At 44.5% G+C, this 23,538-nt stretch overlaps 1 protein-coding gene across 1 annotated transcript in view; it reads right to left on the bottom strand.

Annotated features, from left to right (window-relative positions):
* SGPL1 (sphingosine-1-phosphate lyase 1) overlaps window positions 1-22,539 on the bottom strand; it is a 32,168-nt gene extending 9,629 nt beyond the window's left edge. The window contains exons 1-6 of the mRNA XM_074874222.1: window positions 22,449-22,539; window positions 13,577-13,742; window positions 11,560-11,627; window positions 9,465-9,612; window positions 7,738-7,817; window positions 6,125-6,253 (exon numbers count right to left, since the gene is read on the bottom strand). Of these exons, the coding sequence (XP_074730323.1) occupies window positions 6,125-6,253; window positions 7,738-7,817; window positions 9,465-9,612; window positions 11,560-11,627; window positions 13,577-13,742; window positions 22,449-22,451 (594 nt within the window). The 5' untranslated portion in view covers window positions 22,452-22,539. The remainder of the gene's footprint in view (window positions 1-6,124; window positions 6,254-7,737; window positions 7,818-9,464; window positions 9,613-11,559; window positions 11,628-13,576; window positions 13,743-22,448) is intronic.
* Window positions 22,540-23,538: the final 999 nt, after the last annotated feature.

Raw genomic sequence — 23,538 nt, 5'->3', positions numbered from 1 at the left:
ATAAATAAATTAAACTCTTTACAGGAAGAAACTCCTCAAGTGGGAGGGCTGTCTGTTGTCGGCCAGCCCTTTTGAGTTCTGACATGCAGGGGACAGAAAAAGTGTGTGGGCACAAACCTTCCAAAGTAAAATTTTAACCTAGTAAACCGCAAGGTTCGTTTTTCAAGTAGCCTGAAGGACTAACTGCTATGCTGTGAGAGCTGTAACTTGAGGATAGGGGATACCTGGGACAGATACATAGAAGTGCAGGTGAAAGAGAGGAACCAAAAGCTACTCATAGCGCTTCTGGAGGACTAATTTTGATCCTCAGATCTGCTGAACCAACTGTGATTTCCCCTTTTAACCTCTTCCTCCAAAACAATAAACCTAAAAAGGATGCAATCACATTTGCATGCCTTATGACATCTGCTAGCCTGCGTTTTTCTTTGTTTTTTCCCAGCTGACATAGTTTGCAAAATGCAAAGAAGTGTGACTGTATGACAGTGACTAAACATTAAGTACAGAGATAAGGAACAAAGTTCACAGGCACATAAAACAGCCTGACACATTTGTTCCTAACATGATCCAAGTTAGCAGCAGCTGCTGCCACAGGCAGCGTGGAAGTGACTGTCACACCACAGACAATTTCTGCTTTTTTGGTAGTTTAAAAGCAACAGCTGTCACAGATAAAGCCTAACAGAGCTTCATACTGGATAAAGAAATCATTGCATTTATTGTGAAGCAAATAGATGGTAGCAGGAACATAATGTCCCAAGCGTTTTATGGGCTGTGTCATTCACTCCTCAACCTTTCTATGAAATGATCTGTTAAGTTGTCAGCTATTACCTTTGGGGAAAAAAAACAGCTGGTGTAACATGGATTGCCTTCCTACTGCTGGGTGGGAGAAGAGGAATGGGATTATTGGATACTTGTAACACCGCTTGCAACATTGCTTACAATACTGCAAAGATTGTGAAAACTTTGCTACACATGATTTGGGAATCTCGGGATTCACATTACTGAACACTGCCAACACTTTGTGCCACCAGGCCTACCCCTTGTTGAGCAAGAAGTCCCTACCTCTACTCTCATCTAAATAATCTGCTCTTCAAAGAGCAGCTTCTGTACAGTCTTATTTCAGTTTTGATCTTTCCACCAAAACACCAACATCTTCCCCTTAACATATGACAAATCTTTCTTCAAAGTCTGGCTTATCACCTGCATGGAAAGGCTGAGCCACACGCAGTTTTCAGTAGGTCAGAGTCAACACTTTTCAGCAGCTGGTCAGATGCAGGTTATGGAACAGCATCCAGGACAGATACTTCTCTCAGGCACCAAGGCTGGCATGCAGATGACCACACAGAAAGCTTGTTCAGGCAGCTGAAAATCCACCCAAAAAGCTGAATTTCAGCCAGATCAGCTTGCTTAATTGGCCCACAGTCGGCACATCAGTACCAACACGAGTATCTGTCACAGAGATGCACCAGAGCAGCTTGATCTACAGCAGCACCTTTAGCATAGGGCAGCTACAAGAGCAAAAACCCTTTTGGTCCACGCGGTTTATACCTGCAGAGGGAGTTCGCTCCTTTACAGGAGGCTTTGTCAGCTCAGCTATCAACAGCAAACTCTGCTATAGCCAGGGCTTGAATCACTGTCACAGGATACAACTTCCCCACCGCCTGCAGCCTGCCGGCAGCTGGCCAACACGCAGTGATTCAGCACCCGCCAATGGCTCACACAAATATTTTTTCCTCTCCTCTAAATGAAAGTTCACAGGCTCAAACAGTGTCATGGGGAAAAGGGGCTGGAAGCAGGCATTGTTTTAAGCAGCTTTCCAACCCTGCACTATCTTCAAAAGCCAGGCAAAGCGCGTGAAAAAAGGCAAGCAAACAGACTTTTTTGTTCTTGATTTATTTATTATTTTCCAAATGGGAGGGGAAAGGAGAAAGTGCAGGGAAAAAATATCCCTCCTGCTTTCTAAACTCAGCATATCCCTTCCATTGTCCCCTCCCTCCAAACCCTAGTGCTCTGGAACCTCAATATTAAAACAGCAGTAAGAGGTATAGTCCCTATTCTAGGATCTCTTTAGCCATGCCACTTGCATGTCACTGTCAAACTGTCAGACAGAAAAGAACCACTTTGGTTTTGGTCTCTAATGTTTGGCTTGCACTTTCACCTCAGGAAACACATCCATTCAGACCCTAGAGACAAAGCTGACCAAAAGTTTCACTGAGCTGAACTACCCCATGAATAAGAAAGCAAACTACAATTTATTTCTAAGGCAGCATTAGAGTAAAAATATACCACAATCCACTACAGTCATAACGTAGTGGCAGACTCACATAAAACCCCTGTAAACCTGTAGGTTGTAAATTCCACTAGCTGTCTCCCTCAAGGTGACACACTCATCACTACAGATAAAATCTGACAGATCTGCAGAGTTTAAGCCCCCCAAGACACATCACTCATATTTCGCTGTTAAAGTCCTACTTCAGATGTTCAGCCAGTACTACAACAAAGTTTGGAAGACCCAGAATTTGAGAGGAAGAGACAAGATGGTTTCTACAGGAAGCTTAGGTTTGCATCTGCTGTTTTGCCTCCTCTCCTGTCCTCAGCTGCAGAGTAAGTGCAAAGAAGAATTCATAGAGATTGACGTCCAACACACACACGTGCACCCCCCCCACACAATTTTCTCCTGCACTTCAAAGCTGCCCTTTGTTTTTAAAGTTCAAAAAACTACTGAAAGAAGGAAAATCATTGAAGCTTGCATAAAAGCGGTGGTTTCTCCCAAATTAGAGGGGAAATCCACAGAGTCAGCAATGCAAAACAAAGCACCTTGTGAACAGGAACACATGCACACATCAGACAAGAACAAACTCCCCCATTCCTCCTCTGTGTGCTGAGCTTAATTAGTCCTTCCAAATCATTGCAAGAATGTGATTAGAAACTCCTGGGAGCCAAAAATCACCAATTCCTGTCTCTTTGCTCTTGAGTAACATGATTAAAAGTAAGAACAAAAGTAGTAATTAGTGAGAAATAGGAAGCATCCATCCACTGCTGAAAATGATTACTTTTAAAAACTGTTTAAAAACCTGAAACATCTCTCAGTGCAATTTAAGGCAAATGGCATGCCTGCACACCCCCCACCACAAGGGCATTGTTAGTGCTTTTATGCCCATGTTTAAACTAAGGAAAATTACAGCCCCCAGGTCTCAAACAAAGGCAACTTCTGTAAATAATGCAAGCTCCTCATCTGATTCAACATTCAGAAATCTAAAAAGACATGTTTCATTTTAGCATTTATTAAACAGAGGGAAAACCTTCAAAGAGGAAGCAGGGGACTGCTCTCCAGAGATCCTGCTTAGGACGATGTCCACATGACACTGGGCAGGACCGTGTAGGGATCCCCAGGCTGATCCCCTGGGAACAGCACAAACGTGTCACTGGGCTGCTTTTCCCAGACTGAGCAGCAGAGTATTAGCCCCAAAAAGCGCCGTTCTGCAACATGTTGTGTAAATCAGAGCACAAAGGAAGTGAAATTGCCTCACTGAGAAGCACAGACAGAAAATTTTGGTGTTTTCCACATAGCATGGCCATGACGACAACTCTCCAGAAACCCCAACAAGCTCCACCAATCTGCCTTCAGGGACCTTCACCAGGCACCAAAATTGGACAAGCAGTCCCAGTTGCTCAAATCAGGTTAGTAAATCCAGTGGACAGGGACCTGGCACTGAGACACACTGCTTCTCAGAGATAGCAGTGATGAAATTCAGAAAAAAAAAAAAAAAAAGCATTTGTTTTAGTTTTCAACACTGCAAAAGTTGAATTGAGTAAGCCAGAAGCCTTCTCAGTAGAAAAGGGCATCAGCATCTCCTGAACAGATCAATTTAAAGATAAATATAACTCTCAGCCTTGCACCCTCCCTGGTTTAGCCATCTCTCTGTTTTACAGCCTCACCAGTTACTGAAGCGTAACTGCGGCTGTCTGAGCAACCAGCTACAGGAGGGCCTTTCGGAGACAGAAAACACAGCATCAGTTTGAAAAAATGCTCTTTTTAAATGACTTTGTAACTGTCCAAGCCTACAGAAATACTTCTGAAATGTTAATTTCTGTTTTGGGGAGAAGAAAATAAGGAAGTCTTTGAGCCCAACTACTTAAAGAGCCTGTGCCCTCTATATATCCACCCACACGTCTCCATCAATGATTAGCAACTCTGGACGCTTCACAGTCAGGAAGAGCAACATGGGAGGAAGACAAAAAGTCCACTGGAGAGACTCGTTTGGACAAGATAATTACAGGGATGCAATTAATCTTCTGTTTCCGGCCAATCAACTTTTCCACACTCCCTCTCATCCTGCAAATTTGACTGTTCAATCAGCTAGAACGTAACTCCACAGCCGGTTCCATGCTTCCCCGTTTGCTTTGCTTCTGTTTGAACCTTAGCCGCAGTTTTGTGGCACAATCCTCAGAAGAGAGGAGACAGAGGGAAAAGCAGGATTCCCCAGAGAGCATCTGCGGAGGTCTCACATTGGCTGTGATCACTGTCTTATTGTTTTGGAGCATTTTTTTACCCATTCTGAACTCCTCTTAGGCAATTCTACTTTTAAATTTCAGTGAAAGAGCACACAGGGACAAGGTTGACACTTTTACAATACATTTTACGTAACAAAAACTGAACACACACGTTGCAGGCTTCAGCAAGCAAAGTTCTCCAAGCATACGATAAGTGCCATGGAGCTATCTGACTGTTGCATCAATTGACATCTCAACTGTTGATAAAGCTGAGTTTCAACAGCTTTAGACCCAGCCTCTTCCCCACTCCAGGGATAATCTCACCAGTGTTCTCAGCACTGCAAACCAGGAAGGAGATGAGGCGAGGTTAAATGCTTTTTATAAGCAAAGAGGCACGTTCCTTCTCTAAACTTGAAGATGGCACAAGGAATACAGTCCCGAAAAGACAAGTCAGGTCACAGGGTGCAACCTCCTGCTATCAAAGGCAATCACGTCTTATACTCCCAGACACTGCACAGTCAAGTTTTATCTTCCATCCCGTTGGAGTTTGGTCCCAACTACACCTACTGCAAGGCTACTCCAGTACTTACCTCCGTAATGCAACCAAGCATCCAACTGTCAGATTAAGCGCATTCAAGGCCAGTTCACCTCATAAGCTCTTGTGTCAACACTGCCCTCCCACAGTGATCTTCAGCCCTGCCTAGTGTATTTACAGACAGCAATCACCTCCCGCCCTGCCTCTGAAAAGCCTCATCTGATTCTTCTCACAAACGGAGCTACTTCTTCACAAGTTATTAAGCAGCCTGTTTGTATCCCAGCTACACCTGACCCCCGTGCTAGGAGACAAGACCTCACTGTCCCTCACACCATGTAAACAGAGAGGTAATTTGGCCTAAGGAATTCAGGATCCTTACCAAAATGGTAAAAGCAAGAGAGAGGAGTGTAAGAAGCCATGGCTCATTTTTACAACAATAGTTCACCACGCAACTTCACATCTTCTGCTCTTTGACCAACTCTGAAAGCATCAGTTTAAGAATCTGGACTCTTGCTAGACACTCCATCGAGGCTTTAAAATCGGTTTCCACCGTAGTACACTGGAAGGCCACACAAGCCTGGAAAGACAGCTTTCCAGCTGGACAGATGACAGTACGTGCCATGCCTGCTTGATCACCAACACTTCAAGCTGCTTGTTGGTGACTAGCCAGCCAGCCAGCTGGCCTCGTCCTCAATCTTAGCATTCTGGCAGGCTCACAGATTTCCAGTTCAGAGATTAAAACTGAGGGGAGCTACTCAAAGTGACACCGCTTGGTTTGCCATCCCCCACTGACAACCAGCCAGGCTATATTACACTGATTTACTTTTCCAACTGCCATCAAGCCTGTATCATTTAAGAGTGAGAAAAAAACTGAAGTAAATGGTCTTGTCTAGAGAACTACGTCCCTGAGTTAAATTGTCTCTCATAAAGCTTCAGCAAGAAGAGCAATTAGCAACAGTCTTCCACATAGCTACATTAACATGGCATATATCAGAATGAGCTTGACCTCAGTCTCAGCTGGATAGCAGAAGGTGCCTTTGCACTTAAAGTCAGAAATATCCAAAATGTTCAGGGGACACTTGGAGACAGGCTACTTACAGCACCACAAGAGTTGGGGCCCCCGTGGAAGAGCGTACAGGCAATCCTCACTACTTCTGCTTCCATCTTCCTCAAACCAGGGAATATATCAGGATGGAGAGGATTACTCCAGGCAAACTCTTCATATACCTTCAGAAAACAAAGACAGAAAGTTAGTCTTGCAGATGAAGCACTAGATTATCAGCACAGATTTGGGAACTCACCATACACACTGTATAAGCAAATTATCTGCATTTAGCCATAACAATACTGCAGATCAACCTGGACTTAACTCCTGCTGCAAAGTAAATACCACAAGCTGGGAAACTCTGGGTGAGGGGTAAAAAAAAAAAAAGAAATAATGTTTTTCTAGGGTATTCTGGTCTCTGGAGTGATTTTATAACGTAGCAATATTTCTTGTTGTAAAGACAAGTTTAATCATTTAACTATTTTTTAAAAGGAACACAATATGCACCCTGTGATTACTTTACACAAAACAGGCCAAAAAATTTACTTTGCAGAACTAGTTTTCAAGTTTAGGGGAATTTTGAAGCAGCTAGAAAAGCACAAATGCCCACCACAACAAAAGCAGCTGTGGAAACCAGTATTTCATGCTCATTCTGCAACCGTGGACTCACAGGATAAGGCTGGAACAGGCCAGTTCCGACCTCCTGCAGTTGAGATCAAAAAGCGACTGCAGGGATGTTAAAAGAAATACAGAAGAATAAACCAGCAAATAATCAGCATAAACAGGGGGAATGTTTCCACAACACTCAATCCAAGCTGAGGCCCCTCTAGAAAGGCTGCGCTGAGCTTTATGTTTCCCCAGAAGTGGCAAAGAAAATGTTAACGCGTAGAAGAAAACAGCAATAGCAACCACCAAACAGAGCTCATTACAGCTGTTATAAAAGCCGTTCCCAGGAGCAAGAAGGCTAGACTTCCCTTTCTAGCAAAAAACCTCTTGAAGCAGATATATTTGAAAACAGACCTTTGGGCTGTTTAGGTTATTTTTCCAACCTTCTCAAAGGGAAAACTTCCTGAGTAGGTAAACAGACCTAACAAAGACACCACTGAAGCATGCCAGTGCTCCATTGTTGTAAGATTCGGACTGCACAGGAATGCCAAAAAACATTTTACAAACTTCTTTTTTGCTTAAACCAAGAGGAATTCAGTTTTGCTCAGTGAAGCTGTTCCAGCCTCCCAAGTAACAGGACAGCCATGGATGCTTTCACTCCAGCCTGCAGCAAAGGCACATCTGTGGGGGGAGCTTGCTGAAGCTGATCTATGGCAATTTTATGCCTCCTACCACTCCCTGAATTTGAAGGTCAGTACCAGTTTCCAGTTTGCTTGTAACCAGCAACTTTATCTCATCTGGTTGGATCCCAGTTATCTCTACACAGTGTTTTCACAGGGACTGTCACTTGGCCAGCTTTACACCACCCAAATGCTTTGCTAATAATTCCCCTTCCACCTACATTTAACCCTAGGCTCTGTCTTCATAGTTGGGCAGTCTTACTTTCAGATCTTCCCTATTTATTTTGAATGATGCTGGAACAGTGTTGAGGGGTTTCTGGTCACCCTGAAGACGCTAAGGATATCTTCAAAGATGCAAAGTTAGACTGCTTGCACTCTACCTTCACTAGCAGACGGGTGAGCTTCTCTTCACCACTGTACACAGTCCCAGAGACTTTCCCATCCTGCCAGCGTACGTCTCCTGAAAGAGAAGGAAGAGCGTGCTACTTGCAGACACAGCCACTTTCAGAAAGCACGTAGAAGTGCACAGAGAAGTCCCCTCACCAGTTCTGCAGATGAGCATTCAGCTTTTGAGATGTCACTGATGAGGAACAAGCATGATTTTTGTGCCACAGAGATAGCTGTGTGTAACGCTAAGCCTCTGGCATCGTCTACCCCATGAACTTAGCAAACTGCAAGTAAATGATGACTAAAGAGTCAGCACATAAACAACATCTAGCTGCAGCAAGCAGTTATATTAATATGTAATCCACTTAATCCCCACTCAGTCTCCCCAGACTGCTGTCCAATCAACTGAACTCTAAAGTGGCTAAAGTTAAAGCCACTTTCAAAGAGCACCCATCACCACTGTAAGCTGAGAAGAGATGGAAAGGCCAAGCTTGTATTGCTAAAACCTACAGTGTCGGGCACCTCAATTAAATTTCACCTAAAACAATATGCTGCTGAAGCTTTAACAAATGAGAGCAGGTGGAGGAAACAGCATCAGCAATACAACCTGTTGAAAAGTGTTTGAACCCACTGTCCAACGTGATGGTACTTTACCAAGTAACGTTCTGCCTCCAAACACCCCAGCAACGTATTTGCACTTGTTTGGTTATTTGTTTCCTCTCCTAACTGTCAGTCTCCTTCATAAAACTCAGTGGCATCAGCTTCACAAGCGTATATAAGGTGAACATAGTCACAGTGCAACCCGCAATTCCAAGCAAGTTTTAAAGGGGAGTGCACATGTGTGGGAAGGAGGGGGCCACAGGAAAAGAAAAAAAGGAAAGAAGAACCCAAATAATCATTTGAGGGAAAACACAGATGGAAGCTACATAAGCAATACATAAAAGTAGAAAAGAAGGACGTTGTTATATAGGATACTTGACTTAGAAACTGTGTTTCTGAATTTGGAGTAGATGCACTATTCTAGCAGAAAATTCAAGGCATTTCTCAAATTTGGGATAGAAGCAGAGTAGTCGTATCTTCTCTGGACAGCAAGTCACCCAAATTTGGTCATTAGGAGTAATAGGCACGCAAATCAGGGTGGAGATATTTACACAAGCAAGGCAACTCTAAGTTTCAGACACTGCTTATACGGACTGAAGCCAGCAGAAGAACATCATGACTTTGCCTTACTTAAATGGCATTTTAAAGGTGCAAACCATTATGACTTTGATTAAGAGAGAGAGAGTGTCTTGGAAATTCCCTAAAAATCCTTCTTGGAAGATGGGTTCTTTTATATAGAGTTTTCCCTGGGGCTTCACAGAAGACACATTTCTGGTAAAAGTCGAACATCAAGGCAACCGCTCGGAAATGTAATCAAAAATGCATTCAAATAACTTCCTCCTTATTTCTCTTCTCCCTACCTCTCCCATCATCAGTGTAGAATTCTTGGGGAAGGAACAGAATTTCAATGTAAACACCCAAATAGAGTATTAGAAGTCATGAATACTGATCTTAGTCACTTCCAGAAGGAAAACAGACAAAAATTTGCAAGCAACATCAGGGAAGAAATATTTAAGATGAAACCATGAGCAGGAGTCATTAGCACTCATTTAAGAGAGTAAGTCTAATGTTAGGTCTGAAAGAGACCCACCTCTACTGCAGTACAGACTCACATTCATACCTTTTGAACTGTACTCTTTCATCTTCTCCAGTACTTCAGGCTGGCTCATGCCTTGCTCTGGAAGCGCTTTGATATAATCCTTTTCATCTTTCAGGAAGGATAAACTGGAAGTGACATCATTCAAGGCTTCATCAATCTTCTTTTGAATCTAAAGAGAAAAAAATCCTATCAACAGAGGCGCTGGCCATATTACACATAATTGTTGAGTGCATGCACAATTGAACCCACTAGCTCCATCCATACTATTGAGCAGAATAGATAGGAACTGTTTCAGCTCTATGACCAAAAAGCATAGCAGAGTCCACAGCCACAGGGTTCAACTCCTCCTTCCTACCAACCTCTTCCTCCAAAAACAAGCTGTCTGGCATAGTGAACTGGCATACACCAGTCTCTAAACCACACTGGGAATTGCCTGTGGAAACGGGAGCTGGCACAGCCCAGAACCATGCCAAGTAACCAGTATGGGCAACTGAGAGTGGCACTTGGGCCACTGCTCAGCTGTGCTTCATTTAACAGCACAGACACCACTACCACAACAGTCAGACAGAGCTTCTTTACTAGGTATCAACAAACAGTGGGAGCTTTGAGGCCCGCCCTTAACGCTTCAAAAAACAAAGCTCAAGGCAAAAATACTGCATTTTTATTCATAGAACCTTTTAAAGTCAGTTTTTAATTTGCAGAAGTCTTCAGATGCATTCTATTTTGTACCTTGTCCCCTCTGCCACCATACACACAGCTAAGAAACTCACGAAAATAGAGAGAAACAATAAAGAAATCTCCACTACAGACAGAGTTAGGAGATTTCTTTCTTCCCACCCAGGCCTTACGTTCAGGAGGCCCAGACTTCTCACAACACATTCCAGAGACTCTTCTTCCAGGCAACACAGGTGTTGAGATATCATCAGCTTTAAAGACTTTTGGACACTGGAATGCCTCAAAGTCAAGGCCTCCTGTAAGCAACTGATAGGTTATCAGGTATCAGCCTACCAAAGAGCAGGAAGAGTACAAAGACAGGACACACCAGGAGTCCTCTGGCACAGGAGAGCTTAACAGCGCTAGCCCTGAGAAGGTAAGTCTGGACAAAATTGGGACCGTATACAAGGGGCCCAGAAGGTGTCCTTTGCTAACAGGCAGACAAAAAATATAAGCAGAAGAGAACAAGTCATTAATTCATCTGATCAAGGGCTACTCAAGTCAGAAGGTGAAAGCTGGGGCACTTAACATGGCATAAAAGGAGGATGCTAGTCCCTTCCAGAGGGCTGGGGGAGAAACTCGGGAACCACTTTTGTGTCCACGGCAAAAGGAAAAAGTTCCTCTTTGCTACTGTCATTTGATAAAACTGCCAATAACAGACCTGACCTCCCAAATCAATGCGTAAATATGCCCATACATCAAGCAGAAAGGAGGACAATGAAGCGCAATACCATCATTTACTAGGTAAAATAAACCAAGCTGTGCATTTCTTGATCATTAAGTCATTAACATGCTAAAACACGCTGTAGTTTCAAGTTTTTATGCAAAAAAAACCATCCCCCAAACACTAAAGCTTGTCTCATTTTAATGATTACACAAACTTCTGATATCTTTATGCTAGAATGTTAACTATTGCCAATAGGTATCTGAGCTCTAAACTAATCATGGCCAGTCATCTGATTAAAAAAATTATCCTTCCATGTTGTACAACAAGCACCTGGCTGTCTCACACTTGCTGACAAATAAGACATTGTTTCAGAAGAAAAACTCAAGTTCAAACCTGTCCCTTTCCTCCATAAATAAAATTATTTTCTTCAAATCTAACAACGAGGAAATGTTACAGGAAAATTCTGTAACCACTCACTGATTCTTGGTTTAAAAAAAAAAAAAGGTATCACCCCCATGTTATGAGAGTTTTTCTATGAGAAAAAGACTAGCTAGGAATTATTCCTTTCATTAAACCAGGTGGCAACAGAAGACCTTCCAGATCTGTATCTGTGAATCATTATGATCACAGCAACATTACAACAAAGATGCAGAGAACTGCAAGTTCTCCGAGAGCATTATGCAGGCTGAAACAAGGACCCGAGATAATATTTATAAAAGCTGTTGAAATACTTACTATAGCCCCAACAAATGGCATTTTTCTCAGTAGTTTAAAGAACTGTTTTTTAGTTCGGGATGTTAAACCTGAAAGACAAAAAGTCAAAAATTAACCTAAGAAACAAAAAAACTGACTTGGAGTGCAATACTTCTGAAACAGCCCATGATACAGGCTCAGTATTTCTGATCCAAACTAAAATAAGAGTGACCAAGGGGACATGGCGAGTCAAATGAGCATATCAAAGAGCAAGGTTCAGAAGTGGACCATGCTACAGAAACATCTGGCTTGCAGAACAGTAGCCATCTATGGGACTCAGTAATTTGTCTTGTTTTCTTTCTTACTAGAGAATTTGCACCCACACGTGGAATTTTACAGAAAAGAAAAGGATTTTAGGATTTGCTAAAGGTAAGGTTCTCCAGAAAAAAGGGAAAATACTTTTTGAAATTATTTTCTGCCTCTTCAAACTAGAATAGTACCGTAACACAAAAAACACTCAGCAACGTGAAACAGGCTCCCGGAACAAAGGAGGAAATAGTAGTTCAGCCATAACATGGCAAGGATTTGCCCGGTGTCTCGCCATCCGATGTAGGAAACGCGTGATGCAAACAATAGGCGACTGAGGGGAAGGGGACAGACAGAGGGAAGAGCAGAAATTCCACCACAGCCCAAATACTGAAATGAGAGAAGCCACTGATGACAAACACCAGAAAACTCCTGGGGTAGCTGTAAAGAAAGGAATGAAAGCAGGATGACACAGAAGGTTTATAGCCACCAAAAATGCCTTTTGAGTCCTAGAGGCATTACAATTGAGTACCCGCAGTTACAGGACACTTACACCGAGAAATAACTAAACAAACTTTAAAAATCAACCATTTCAGGACTTCGCAATTTTATCTCCATTTCCCCCCCCCACTTCATATATATTTCACTTCATTTATATTTTGAAAAGCTACAGAAGGACAGTAATTGTAGTTTCACACATTCTGTAGCAAATACTTGTTAACACTCTGACAATAACATTTCTGTTGCACTTTTGTGTGCAGTGTTTCATTAATAGCTTTCACAGTGAGAGAAGAGTGCAAACTCCTGAAAAATTCAGACAATCTAATCAGATCTTACAACAACTAGTCAATTCTTAAAAAAAAAATACTGTGCAACAGTACAAATACTAGCCAAGAAGCTAACATTAAGCCTGTACTGAGCAAAAACTTCACACCGTTTTGTTACTTCCACATACATTCCCACTATTCAGCTACTCCCACCTTTATAAAGAAAAAAGGTTGGCTGAGGAACAGAGAGGCACAGAAGTAAACACCAAGTTAAAAACTTGGCTATTTTTAACAAACTGCCACTGGAGTGTAACCCTAAGGCCTGTGGGAACTGAAAAACACCACATTGTCCTCTGAGGGCAAGGTAGTGATCTCTGACCATCACACAGCCAGAGAAAACTGCAGGTTCATCAAAAGAGATCTCACTGAAGAGCTGTCAATATCAGAAACCACTCAAAACAGGAAGATGCTCTGGAGACAAAAAAAAAAAAAAAAATCCACACATCACCACCACATGCAATTATCTTGAACATCCTGAGGATGAAACATGCCTCCAACACCGAATCAAAACCACGTCTCCTCCCCCAGCAGGAAGGAAAACAACCAAGAGCAAGAGTTATCCAGACACTTTGCACCAGTGACTAAGTTCACAAGAACCCAGCTCTCAGATAAATTTCCCCAGGTTTTGAGCAAGACAAGTATTGCGACAAGTAAATGGTTTAGCCAAAAGCAAGAGACAAGAGGAAGAGAAGGAGACGCAGGCGCGTTCCAGGCTGGCCTACCACACCCTCTGAAGGAATGGGGGCATTTCATTGATCACACAGGCCCTGACCTTAATTAGGAAGAGGGTTTTGTTAATACTAGTTGACAGCAGAAGGTCTGTTTTAACAAGCGTTTTGCCCTGCTTACTTCCACTGCTTAGGAACAACTACGTCCTCCCTCCCTTCCCCCCAAACACAAGAAAATTCCCCATTTCAAATACTTACTCTCGGATTGGAAGAGGAAGCCATGCAGCCATACACTTATAAGCGTAGAAGAAAACGTCAACCCAACCAGTTGCCAGGGTTCAAGTCCATCACACAGGGCATTCACAAAGCTCGTTGCTTTATCCCAATACATCTGGAGGATTTCCTTGTAGGGAATAATGGCATCCTGCACAAAGGAAAACAGGAATGATATCGAGAAAAGTTCAAATGCACACAAACTGGGCATCAAAAAGTCTATGAGTCTATTCTCTATTAAAAAGGTGCTTTTCAGCAGGCAGATCCCATGCTTTCCTTAATTCCTGTGAACAGAATGGGTAGGAGATAGTTGTCATTCAGTTCTAGTCGAGAGCCACTGATTAAAAACACACATCTTGAGAGACTTCAAATACTCAGAGAGAAGTGCCAAGGGCAGACAAGTAAGATACACAAGCTTCGCAGCCCCAAGACTCACCACCAGATCTTACCAAGGCCCAAGAGAAGCAACTGTGTTAATATTGTTTCCCAAGGAATTGTCATGTGGCGAGCGAAGACTGAACTACTACAATACACCAGTGGGAAAGGAGCCACCATTCATCAGGCACCACCAAAACAGGTCTATTAAGTATCTAGGGCTGGATTTTTAAAGAAGATGCAAGTACTCAGCAACTCGTTAAGTTTAAGATCTAATTAGTACCTTCCACACAAAGAGAGGATGGAAGAGACAAACACTGCTGCTGCCAAAATAAAAACCAGAAAACTGTGATGCAATAACAATTACAATGTCAAACTAGCAATTATTGTCGGGACAGAGCCCAAGTACCTAATCAATAGCTTGAAAGCACACTCTCTCCAAGAGTCTTAGAAGAACAGGGTGGGGAAACCTGGATGTGCACAAAGGAAAAAGGCCATTTTCCCCAAAACAGGGGTCTTCAGTACAATTCTCTGGAAGAAGGTGTCTAGAGATATGAAGAATCCAGGTAACCACACCTTGTATGGAGCTATGACCAAAAAATAAGTATTTGTGGGGATCGTTGCATGTTACAGACAAAAGGTTATGTGTTTTACTTCACTTTTTTTAAAGCTTCTTCAGCCACCCCCAGAGCACTCTTCCAAACCCTTCTTCCCTTTTAACCCACCATCAAGCCTAGTTTTGCCCCATTTTGCTGGGGAGCATTCTGGGGGGATCTCCAGCACTATAAAGCTTCATCCTCCAAATGACAAAGTCCATGGAGCCTTTCAAAAGATGTGTTAATAAACCTTGGAAGGAACACACCCTTGATACCTATGCTGTCGTACTCTTGGCAGGGTTAGAGTGACTTGCACAGACTAAGTAAACCACTAAATTAAAAACTGCTAAAACTTTCCTTCTCAGGACCCTTTACAGACCTCACTTCTGGGTCAAGCCAACAACAGAAGAAGCATTTAAATTTACTTGTTTTTAGGTCACCTTTAGAGACAACACGTCATTCCAATACAACTGGAGAAGCTACAAACAGCCTAAAGAAAGCCAAGTTCTTCCAAATAATCAATGGAGAAAAGCAGGATTCCTTACAAAAAAACAACACTAATGAGTATTCCCTACTTTGGAAAAGCAGTCAAATGCATATGATGTGAGAGAGTTTAAAAATACTTAAGCAACCCAAACATAAAGCCAAAAAATTCCAGCAAAACAACAGTGTCAACTCATTGCAGAGGACTAATACCACACATGTCCCAGCACAGGCTGAAAGGACACAGACCAAACTGGGCAAAACCAGGTCTCCTCGTGAGGAGCAGCACTCAGCTATAAGTCAAATTAGCACCCATCTGCTTGGCAAAGGGCAATTTAAAAATACATCAGCTACTTCAGCCTTGAAAACAAGGCAGCCACATAAACCGCTGCAATTAGGCAATGTCCTAGCTAATGCCCAGTCCTCCAATCCAGCCACCACAAAGCTGATTTAACCCTAGAATTTAAGGGAAGAGCTACCTTTTTCAACTAACCAGAGGTGGTACTTAAGTTTCATCGAGTTTGCACAATCTTCTCTGAAAAATCCCTGGAAAGCAGTGTTCAACCAGCAACAACGACTTTGGTTCACTGCCTAGGAGCTAATGCCAGGATATTCAGTTTTGGAACTGCACTTTAAAGGATGGAAACGGAGCCACTAATGTGCTGGTGTCTCAATAGCTGTTCTCAACTGATGGCAAGAAAATGCTACAGCATCAAATATAAAGTGGGTTATGCTTTTTTCCCCTGAAGAGGGAGGATACTGTAAGCTATAAGCCCAAAAATCAAAGGGGAACATGACCTTCTAGACAGAAGTCACTTAAGCCAATGGCCAAGCTAAAATAAAATAAATCTGGCAAGAGATTGATCTCACTCTTGGAGAAAGCTCTGGATAGAAGACTGCAGCTGACTGCACATTTTGTTGTCAAATCACACACTCCCCACTGAAACCACTGCATTCTGCAACACATCAGCTCCCCTCTGGGACAGGAGGAAAAATAAGTCAGTTTTTCTAGACTCAACCAATACCGGTAGCAAATCTTGCATCCTACTGCAGCGATAAGTAAACCCACCGGAAAGGCCCTTCCTGTTCTCTCTTTTCCAAGGGCCTATCAGACCAGTGCTCTGGTCTGCAAATTCAGGCTGCTGGACTCTGAACTTCAGGTGATCCCGAGGAGCAAAGTGCAGGTGGGACACCTGCGATGCAGGGCACCACAGAACCCAGCACGCTGCTGCACGGCAGTCTATCCTCAGCCACATTACCAGCAAACAAGGCTCAGGTGCATAACGAAGACATCACGGATGAATGAGCAACACTCAGCTTTCTGCTCTTAGCCTACCACATACACAGGGCACTGTGGCTCTGCCTCCACTCCATTTTCTGTTACCGAGACCCAAACCAAAATATTTTACCTTTAGTTACCCCAAGCTACAAGAGTGCACACCAGCACTGATATATGGTAACTCAATGGTACATCCAAGTTTTGAACAAAGAAGATTTTCACGATGTTAATTCTAAGTCATTGAAGAATTTCTTTCCCTTTCTTGCTTTAAAAAACAATCTGAGATCACTGCACAAAGAATACAGTTTGACAGGGTAAAGTTTTGTCTGTATTTCTCACTTTCTCCTTCTTCAGTTATTTCATACTTACAAGAGTTTGAAGGATGAGACGGATCAATCTAGGAGGATACTAAAAAGAGGGATTAAAACAACCTGAAAGTTGGCATGGAAGACAATTTAGCAACGAAACACAATTTCTCAGCTCCCTGGCTAACTACACACTCAAGTGTTTTTAAAGCACCTCTTTGCCCCAAAGCATCCAGCAAGATACAAGACCTCTACTTTCTGAATTACTAACGTAATCCTTGAGAAACCATAGGGCATTTAAAAGGTTGCATGCGAATGTACTCTGTTTTTACTACACCCAACAACATGTGATTACAGCCTCACTGTTGCAGCCCTACGCCACTTCCTTATTTTACAGGGAGGAGGCAGGGGTAATAAATAGCCTATGTTCAGCCAAGCCATTTGAACCCCTTCCCCTGCAGCCCTGGAGGAGCTGCTCATACCAGAGTAAAAAACAGGTGGATTTTTTTTTTTTTCTAAATCAGCCTCAGCCAGAAGAAACATTCCTCACACGCAGTAAGAGGGGATGCACTTCCAGCTTTGCAGGATTACAGCATTCATTCGCCCCTGCTATTACTGCTTCCCCAGCTGGGCTAAAAACAAGAAGCTGGCCTGATTTTAAGCCTATCTACAGGACTGAATTTCATGTAAGACAATAACCCGCTTATTTGTGAAGGCATCAAAAAAATAAAGGTTTCCCTTCCCATCATAGGAGAGTAGATAAACTAGTTTTATTTCCTTAAGAGAACCTCCCCCCCACCCCCTGCAAAAGCTTCACAAGACATAGGATAATTTTAGAAGCAGTTCAAAAGCCCGACTTATGAGCACACTAAAAAGCATGGGGGAAAATCTCTACTGGAGGATTTGGTTTTAATTCTCAGAGCATTAAGACATACTCAAGTATCAGATAAAATGCTAATTGCTATCATTAGGACTTGCAGTGTTCATTTGTACCAATATTAATGCACTCGGCAACCCAAGCAGTTTACATATTGAATTTTTAGCTCCACAGATTAGGAATACATCCTTAGTACTTTATTTCTAAAAGCCATTAGCTAGCTGAGCTGGTTCCAGGGATAGCACTTACGCCACTACAAAAAAGGACAAATTAACTGCAGTAATGCTCTTCTGTCCGAGATGATAGAAAAAAGAGGGGGGGAAAAAATGCCAAAGCTAACGAGAGCACATTTTGCAGTTTTGCCAGAACAGCATTTCCTCAGCTGTGAGTTTTAGGACTCAAATAAGCCTTAAAAAAAAAAAAAAAGAGAAACAGAAAGCCAATAAACTGGAGGACCTCACACTTGTTACAAGTGCCTCCTGTTTCTGATGCTGTAAAGTAGAAAAGTTTACCTGTGAGAAGAGTAGAAAAAAAAGGTTTTATCAGCAGAATCTTCCTTTCCCCAGGAGAGCATTTAAAGTGGGCCACAGAATAAAAGTAGTTTTTAAAGGCAAGTTTATTTTAAGCAATTGTACGAGTCTTAGGCTCACTGTGCAAGTAGAAGGCACTAAGATCAAACCACATCCTCAGCTTCCACCTGAATCTACACATTTTCCCAGACCAAAGACCCTCTGGCCACCTCCCCGTACCCAAGCCTTAACGTTTGCATGTGCCATTCGTCTTCCCTCACTTCAACAGAGCCGACGAACGAGGCGGCGTGTCACACAATGTAGTAAATCAAGGCAGAGGGAGGTTGCTCATAGCTACTGCACGAGCTAGGTCAACTCTGATTACGGTTACTCGCGGAATACAGGTATTGCCGCTGTAATTAAGGCCTGTGCTCCTATGCAACAAGTTTTTCCCAGAAGGCTTCCTGACTGAAAATAAACTGCACAAAACCAGCAACGACACAGCAGCTTCATTTATTTATTCTGCTCCTAAGATGAAGGAAGACTTCAATTAGCCATGCCTTAGCTAACACCTTGTTGCCTGTGCAATCTCTGGCCGCAAAAGGCACGTCCGACCAGCGTAACTAGGCAGCCTAACTGGCCTAGCCACAGGTGACTACTGCAGCCGCCAGCCAGCCAGCTTCCTACCCGAGAGCCAGGGAATGGGACTGAGCAACACCAGCTCAGCCTCAGACGGTGCTAGTTGCTGCGTGTGCCTGTGGTATTTTGATTGGCACCCCAGTAATGAAGCTGCTCCTCCGTCCCTCCCTGCCACCCCCAGAGTGACAAATATCTTTACATAAGCACCGAGCAGAGAATATTTGTTAGTCAGCTCCTAATTATAGCTCGAGGTTTGGACTGCATTCTGCCCTCCTCACCAAAGGATGTGGGCACACAGATCGCTATCAGACACAGGATCTCTCAGAAATCAAGAATTGTGAACCTTTAGATGTATGGGCTGAACTACGTGAAAGAAAAGCACATTCAGGTTATGCTCATCTTACCACAGCTCCTTGGTACCACCAGTTTCTTCTGCGTTGCATTTATTTCCACCACTGCCATACTGAATGATGTGATGGCAGAGTGATTTCCAGAGTGATGGCAATTATTTTTTTGCCATATACAGTGTCTGCAAAATGAATGTATACATACTATCCCACCAGCCCCCAGGGTTTAAGGGGAGTGGTTAGACAATGGTTAATTATAGCTTCAGCACAAAAACAAACAAGGCATCAACTCAGAGTAAGAGCAGCAGCATCCCAGCTTCCACTGCAGAGAAGGAACGTAAAACTATCAAAACAAGATGGAGAAAGGCTGATTTCAGGCTCAAAAAATGTGAAGTTTTACAATAGCCCAAAGGACTCCAAAATTAGGTGTGATTTCAAATTTCATTTAACCCAAAACACGCACAAGATGTTGTTACTTATTGTTCGCTTTGCTCACTACAAGAAACCAATTTATAAAAGCAAAGTTTCTGCAAACATCTAGGCATGCTCCAGGTGGCACAAATCCCAAATATCCTAAGAGATGGGATTGACTCGATAGATGTCCTACGTGAACCCATTATGGATCTCTTTGTGGGTCACCGGCCCCAAGAAGGTGCAGTTTCTGCAAGGAAACGTCCTCTCCCGGCATCCATAATAATTAGGATAAAAGAAGCACTAAGTTCCCTGTGTGCTGGGACTCATCTGGAGTCATTCCTCCCCTCTGCATCCTCTCAGATGCGGATCACACAGTCCCTTCTGCATGCCTTCTGGAGAACAAAACGGGTATGTATTTGAAACATTTTGTGAGTAGCTCAGTGCCGTGCAGAGGTACACGCAGCATTAAAAGATAAAGTCTTGTCGGGAGCTGTCTGAAAGCAGATAGCGTGGCAATTGTTCTGGGAATGGGCATCCGTGAACAACGGCAGCACCAAGACCTGGCACAGCTTCCGAGCAGGGTTATGCAAGCTTCTGACAAAGCCCCTAGTATCAGCACAAACTGAATGCCACGATTATACATTAAGGGCCCTGTTCTTGGGCAACTCTGACCACAGTGCAGGGTCCTCAAAGGCTATCTTACCAACACCAATGCACAAAACCCTTTGGCCCCTGTAATACCTACCCACATGCCCTTCCTGATACGTGGCACAGGTGGATCTCGATGAGCTAGGAGGGGCAAAAAAAATGGAAACGCCCAGAACACAAGGGCTTCCGAGTGACTTTGACCTGCAAATTTCTAGGAAATGCAAATCTTTTCTAAAAAAGAATAAAGAAAATCATATCACAATCACCACAGCCCACTGCAAAGAGACCAACGTGCCTGCTACTACAACATCAATTGACAGAATCCAAATCTCAGTTACACATCGTGCTCTAAAGACAGTATTAAAACTTACTTCAAAACCCCTATCCCTACAGTAACCAGTAGTTAGCAGGGCCATAACTGTTTAGTCAGTACACAAAGGGATTTCAGGACTAAATACCGCAGAAGGAAGGCCTGCTAATACTTGAAAGGGAATGGCTTTGACCACCTGGGACACAGGGAAGGACAGTAATAGATCTAGGTCAAAAACATCACTCCATTTCCAAAAACCAAAGAGTGTGAACAGATCAGGCCTTCTGAAACAACCCTCACCACACACCTGGGGCCTGTGGTGGTAGACGGCTAACGCAAGAGGAGATCAGATTGGAACTACACCTTTTATTGCCAGAACTATGCGTTTGGCAGAAGAGACAAGCAGCACCTCAAAATCCGTACTGATGGAAATGGGCTCTACTGAATCCCTTTTGCCAAAGGAGTCACAGCGAGGTTTTGATCACTGCCACACCAGTCAAACCACACACACGCAATAAACGCTGTGATTAGGTTTATCTTAATACCACCAAACAGTGGAAACATGTACTGGAGCAATCAGAGGCAAGGAGCAAAGTATCATCTCAGCAGACCCTCCCCTGCCCAGGTTCATCTATGACTTTTAAAGGTAGTGAGAGGGTGGAAAACACTTAGTAGGCTGTAAGTGTGCAGTACATAGGAGAAGCAACATTTTTCTTCATCTAGGTATGAAAATTTCTAGTGCCTCGCAATCCCTTTTGCTAAGGCCATGGGAAGGATCGCAGAGTAAAACTACAATTTCGAAAAAACGCTACGTATCAGTGTTTCTCCTGAGAAAGCTTCAGCCCCTGAGCATACAGCCAACTTCATTTGCTTTCCAGAAGCCAGCAACCCTGTGCAATAGCTACTGTCTAGTCTAACAAATAAAACAACAGACCTGTGCAGGTCTTCCAGACGCAGTAATTAACTATTTTCTCCGCAAAGCCTTGGCACAGAGAGACTAAGGTGATAACAGTCTGATCACACAGCATGCTTCCTGCAACCCCAGGCTAGTCTAGACCACACCGTGCACAAGGTGCGCAGTATTTACTCAGTTCCAAAAGAGCTAACTTTTGGCAGCTGAAAGCAACCGAAACACAAGCCGTGCAAGCTCTCGGTGCTGCCCCACGCTACACGTGCCAAGAGACACAAGGCATGCCACGGACCCTGCCTTTGTCCCCCACACAGAGTTGGTGACACACTGGCTGGACACCGCTCCATGCCAGAGTGGGAAGAAGAAACAGCACTTGAGTGTTCGGCCACGGACAGTCGCTCCCCTTGACCAAGTGGGAAAAGGCAGTCAGCCAGAGATGAAACTATTTCATCTACCACCCAGTAGCAGCCACGATTGCAAAGTACCTTCCTGGGGGGGGTGAAAAAAAAAAAAAGCTAGCACCCCTTCCAGGTTTGAGGACTCGGAAAATGCATGCCATACCACTGTGTGCCAGAGGCAGCTATATTTCAAGCACTCCCAGTTGCGATTGGAGTTTGCTTCTCTACTACTTCTAGCCAAAAAAAAAAAAAAAAGTAAGCAGGATCCCTATTAGCCAGCAACTTTTAGCAGAACTCAGGCACCCTCACCAAAATCCAGAACAAGCGGAAAATACAGTTTCTACTTCACCCAACCCACAGAGCCACTCACAGATACCCTTCCTAATCCTCCCTGCCCTGAAACTAGACACCTGTGGGAGACAAGAAAAGCACTGCACGGCTAGCAGGCCTGCAAGAGTGACACACACACCCCCCCGGCCTGTTTTGGGGTACGGCTCGGGCCTCGCCCGGCCACCGGCGGGGGGTCCAGGGCGGTGTAGGGGGGCTCCGGCGGAGCCCCCCCCGCCGCCCCGGACCCCCCCGCCGGCGGCCGAGCTCGGCCAAGTGGCTCCTGAGAAGCGACCGACATCCCCCGGCCCACACCCGCCCCCCGCCGGGACAAGGCCCCGGCCTCGCTGCCTCAGGGCCGGGGCAGCGCAGGCCGCGCCGGGACGCCCCGCCGTGTGCCGGCCTAGTCAGGGACCCACCACCCCACACTCCCCGCTCACCATCGCTGTCTCTTCTCCTCCTCCTCCTCTTCCTCCTCCTGGGCCTCGCACGGTCCCGGCGCGGCCCCGCTCCTCCTCCCCGCCCCGGCACCGAGATTGCCCGGCGCCTCCCCGCCGCGCCCTCACGCCAGCGCCCCCTGCCGGGCTCGCGCCCGCCGATGAAGAGGGAGGGGCAGCGCGAAACGCGAATCGGCGGGCGGGAGGCCTCAGGGGAGGCCGCCGCCTCGATTTAAAGGCTGCGAAACGCTGCCTTTTGGTTAAAAGCCTCAGAAAAGCCCACAGAAGCGGTTTATAAGGCTGCCCCGATCCCTGCCTGGCCTTGACACCCCATGTCTGAGGAGCTGCTTCCTTACAGAATCACCTAGGTTGGAAAAGACCTTGAAGATCCTCCAGTCCAACCATGAACCTCACACTGACAGTTCCCAACTCCACCAGGTCCCTTAGCGCTGGGTCAACCCGACTCTTCAGCCCCTCCAGGCATGGGGACTCCACCACTGCCCTGGGCAGCCCATTCCAACGCCCAACAACCCCTTCTGCAAAGAAATACTTCCTAAGAGCCAGCCTAAACCTTCCCTGGTGCAGCTTGAGGCCATTCCCTCTTGTCCTGGCACTTGTGCCTTGGTTCAAGAGACTCATCCCCCTTCTCTGCACCCTCCTTTCAGGGAGTTGTAGAGAGTCATGAGGTCTCCCCTCAGCCTCCTCTTCTCCAGACTAAACACCTCCAGTTCCCTCAGCCGCTCCTCGTACGACATGTGCTCCAGACCCTTCACAGCTTCGTTGCCCTTCTCTGGACATGCTTGAGTCATTCAATGTCCTTTTTGTAGTGAGGGGCCCAAAACTGAACCCAGTAATTGGGGTGTGGCCTCACCAGTGCCAAGTACAGGGGTAAGATCACTTCACACCATAATGACCAGGGAAACTTCCAGAGAGAGGGGAGCTCTAGGTAACCGCAATTTAGAGAATTAACAAGCAAGCAGTTCTCAGAGCTTGAGTCCTAATTAGCTGCCACAAATCACAAGGAGGCCCCCTTGCTTCAAGAGATCTTCATTAACACCCAGTCATCTTGGGGCATGATGACTACTTTGGTTAG

The sequence above is a fragment of the Strix uralensis genome, chromosome 7, assembly GCF_047716275.1.
Source record: "Strix uralensis isolate ZFMK-TIS-50842 chromosome 7, bStrUra1, whole genome shotgun sequence".
NCBI classification, from domain to species: Eukaryota; Metazoa; Chordata; class Aves; order Strigiformes; family Strigidae; genus Strix; species Strix uralensis.
Note: the sequence above shows the minus strand (reverse complement) of the source record. Positions and strands in the feature narration are given on the sequence as shown.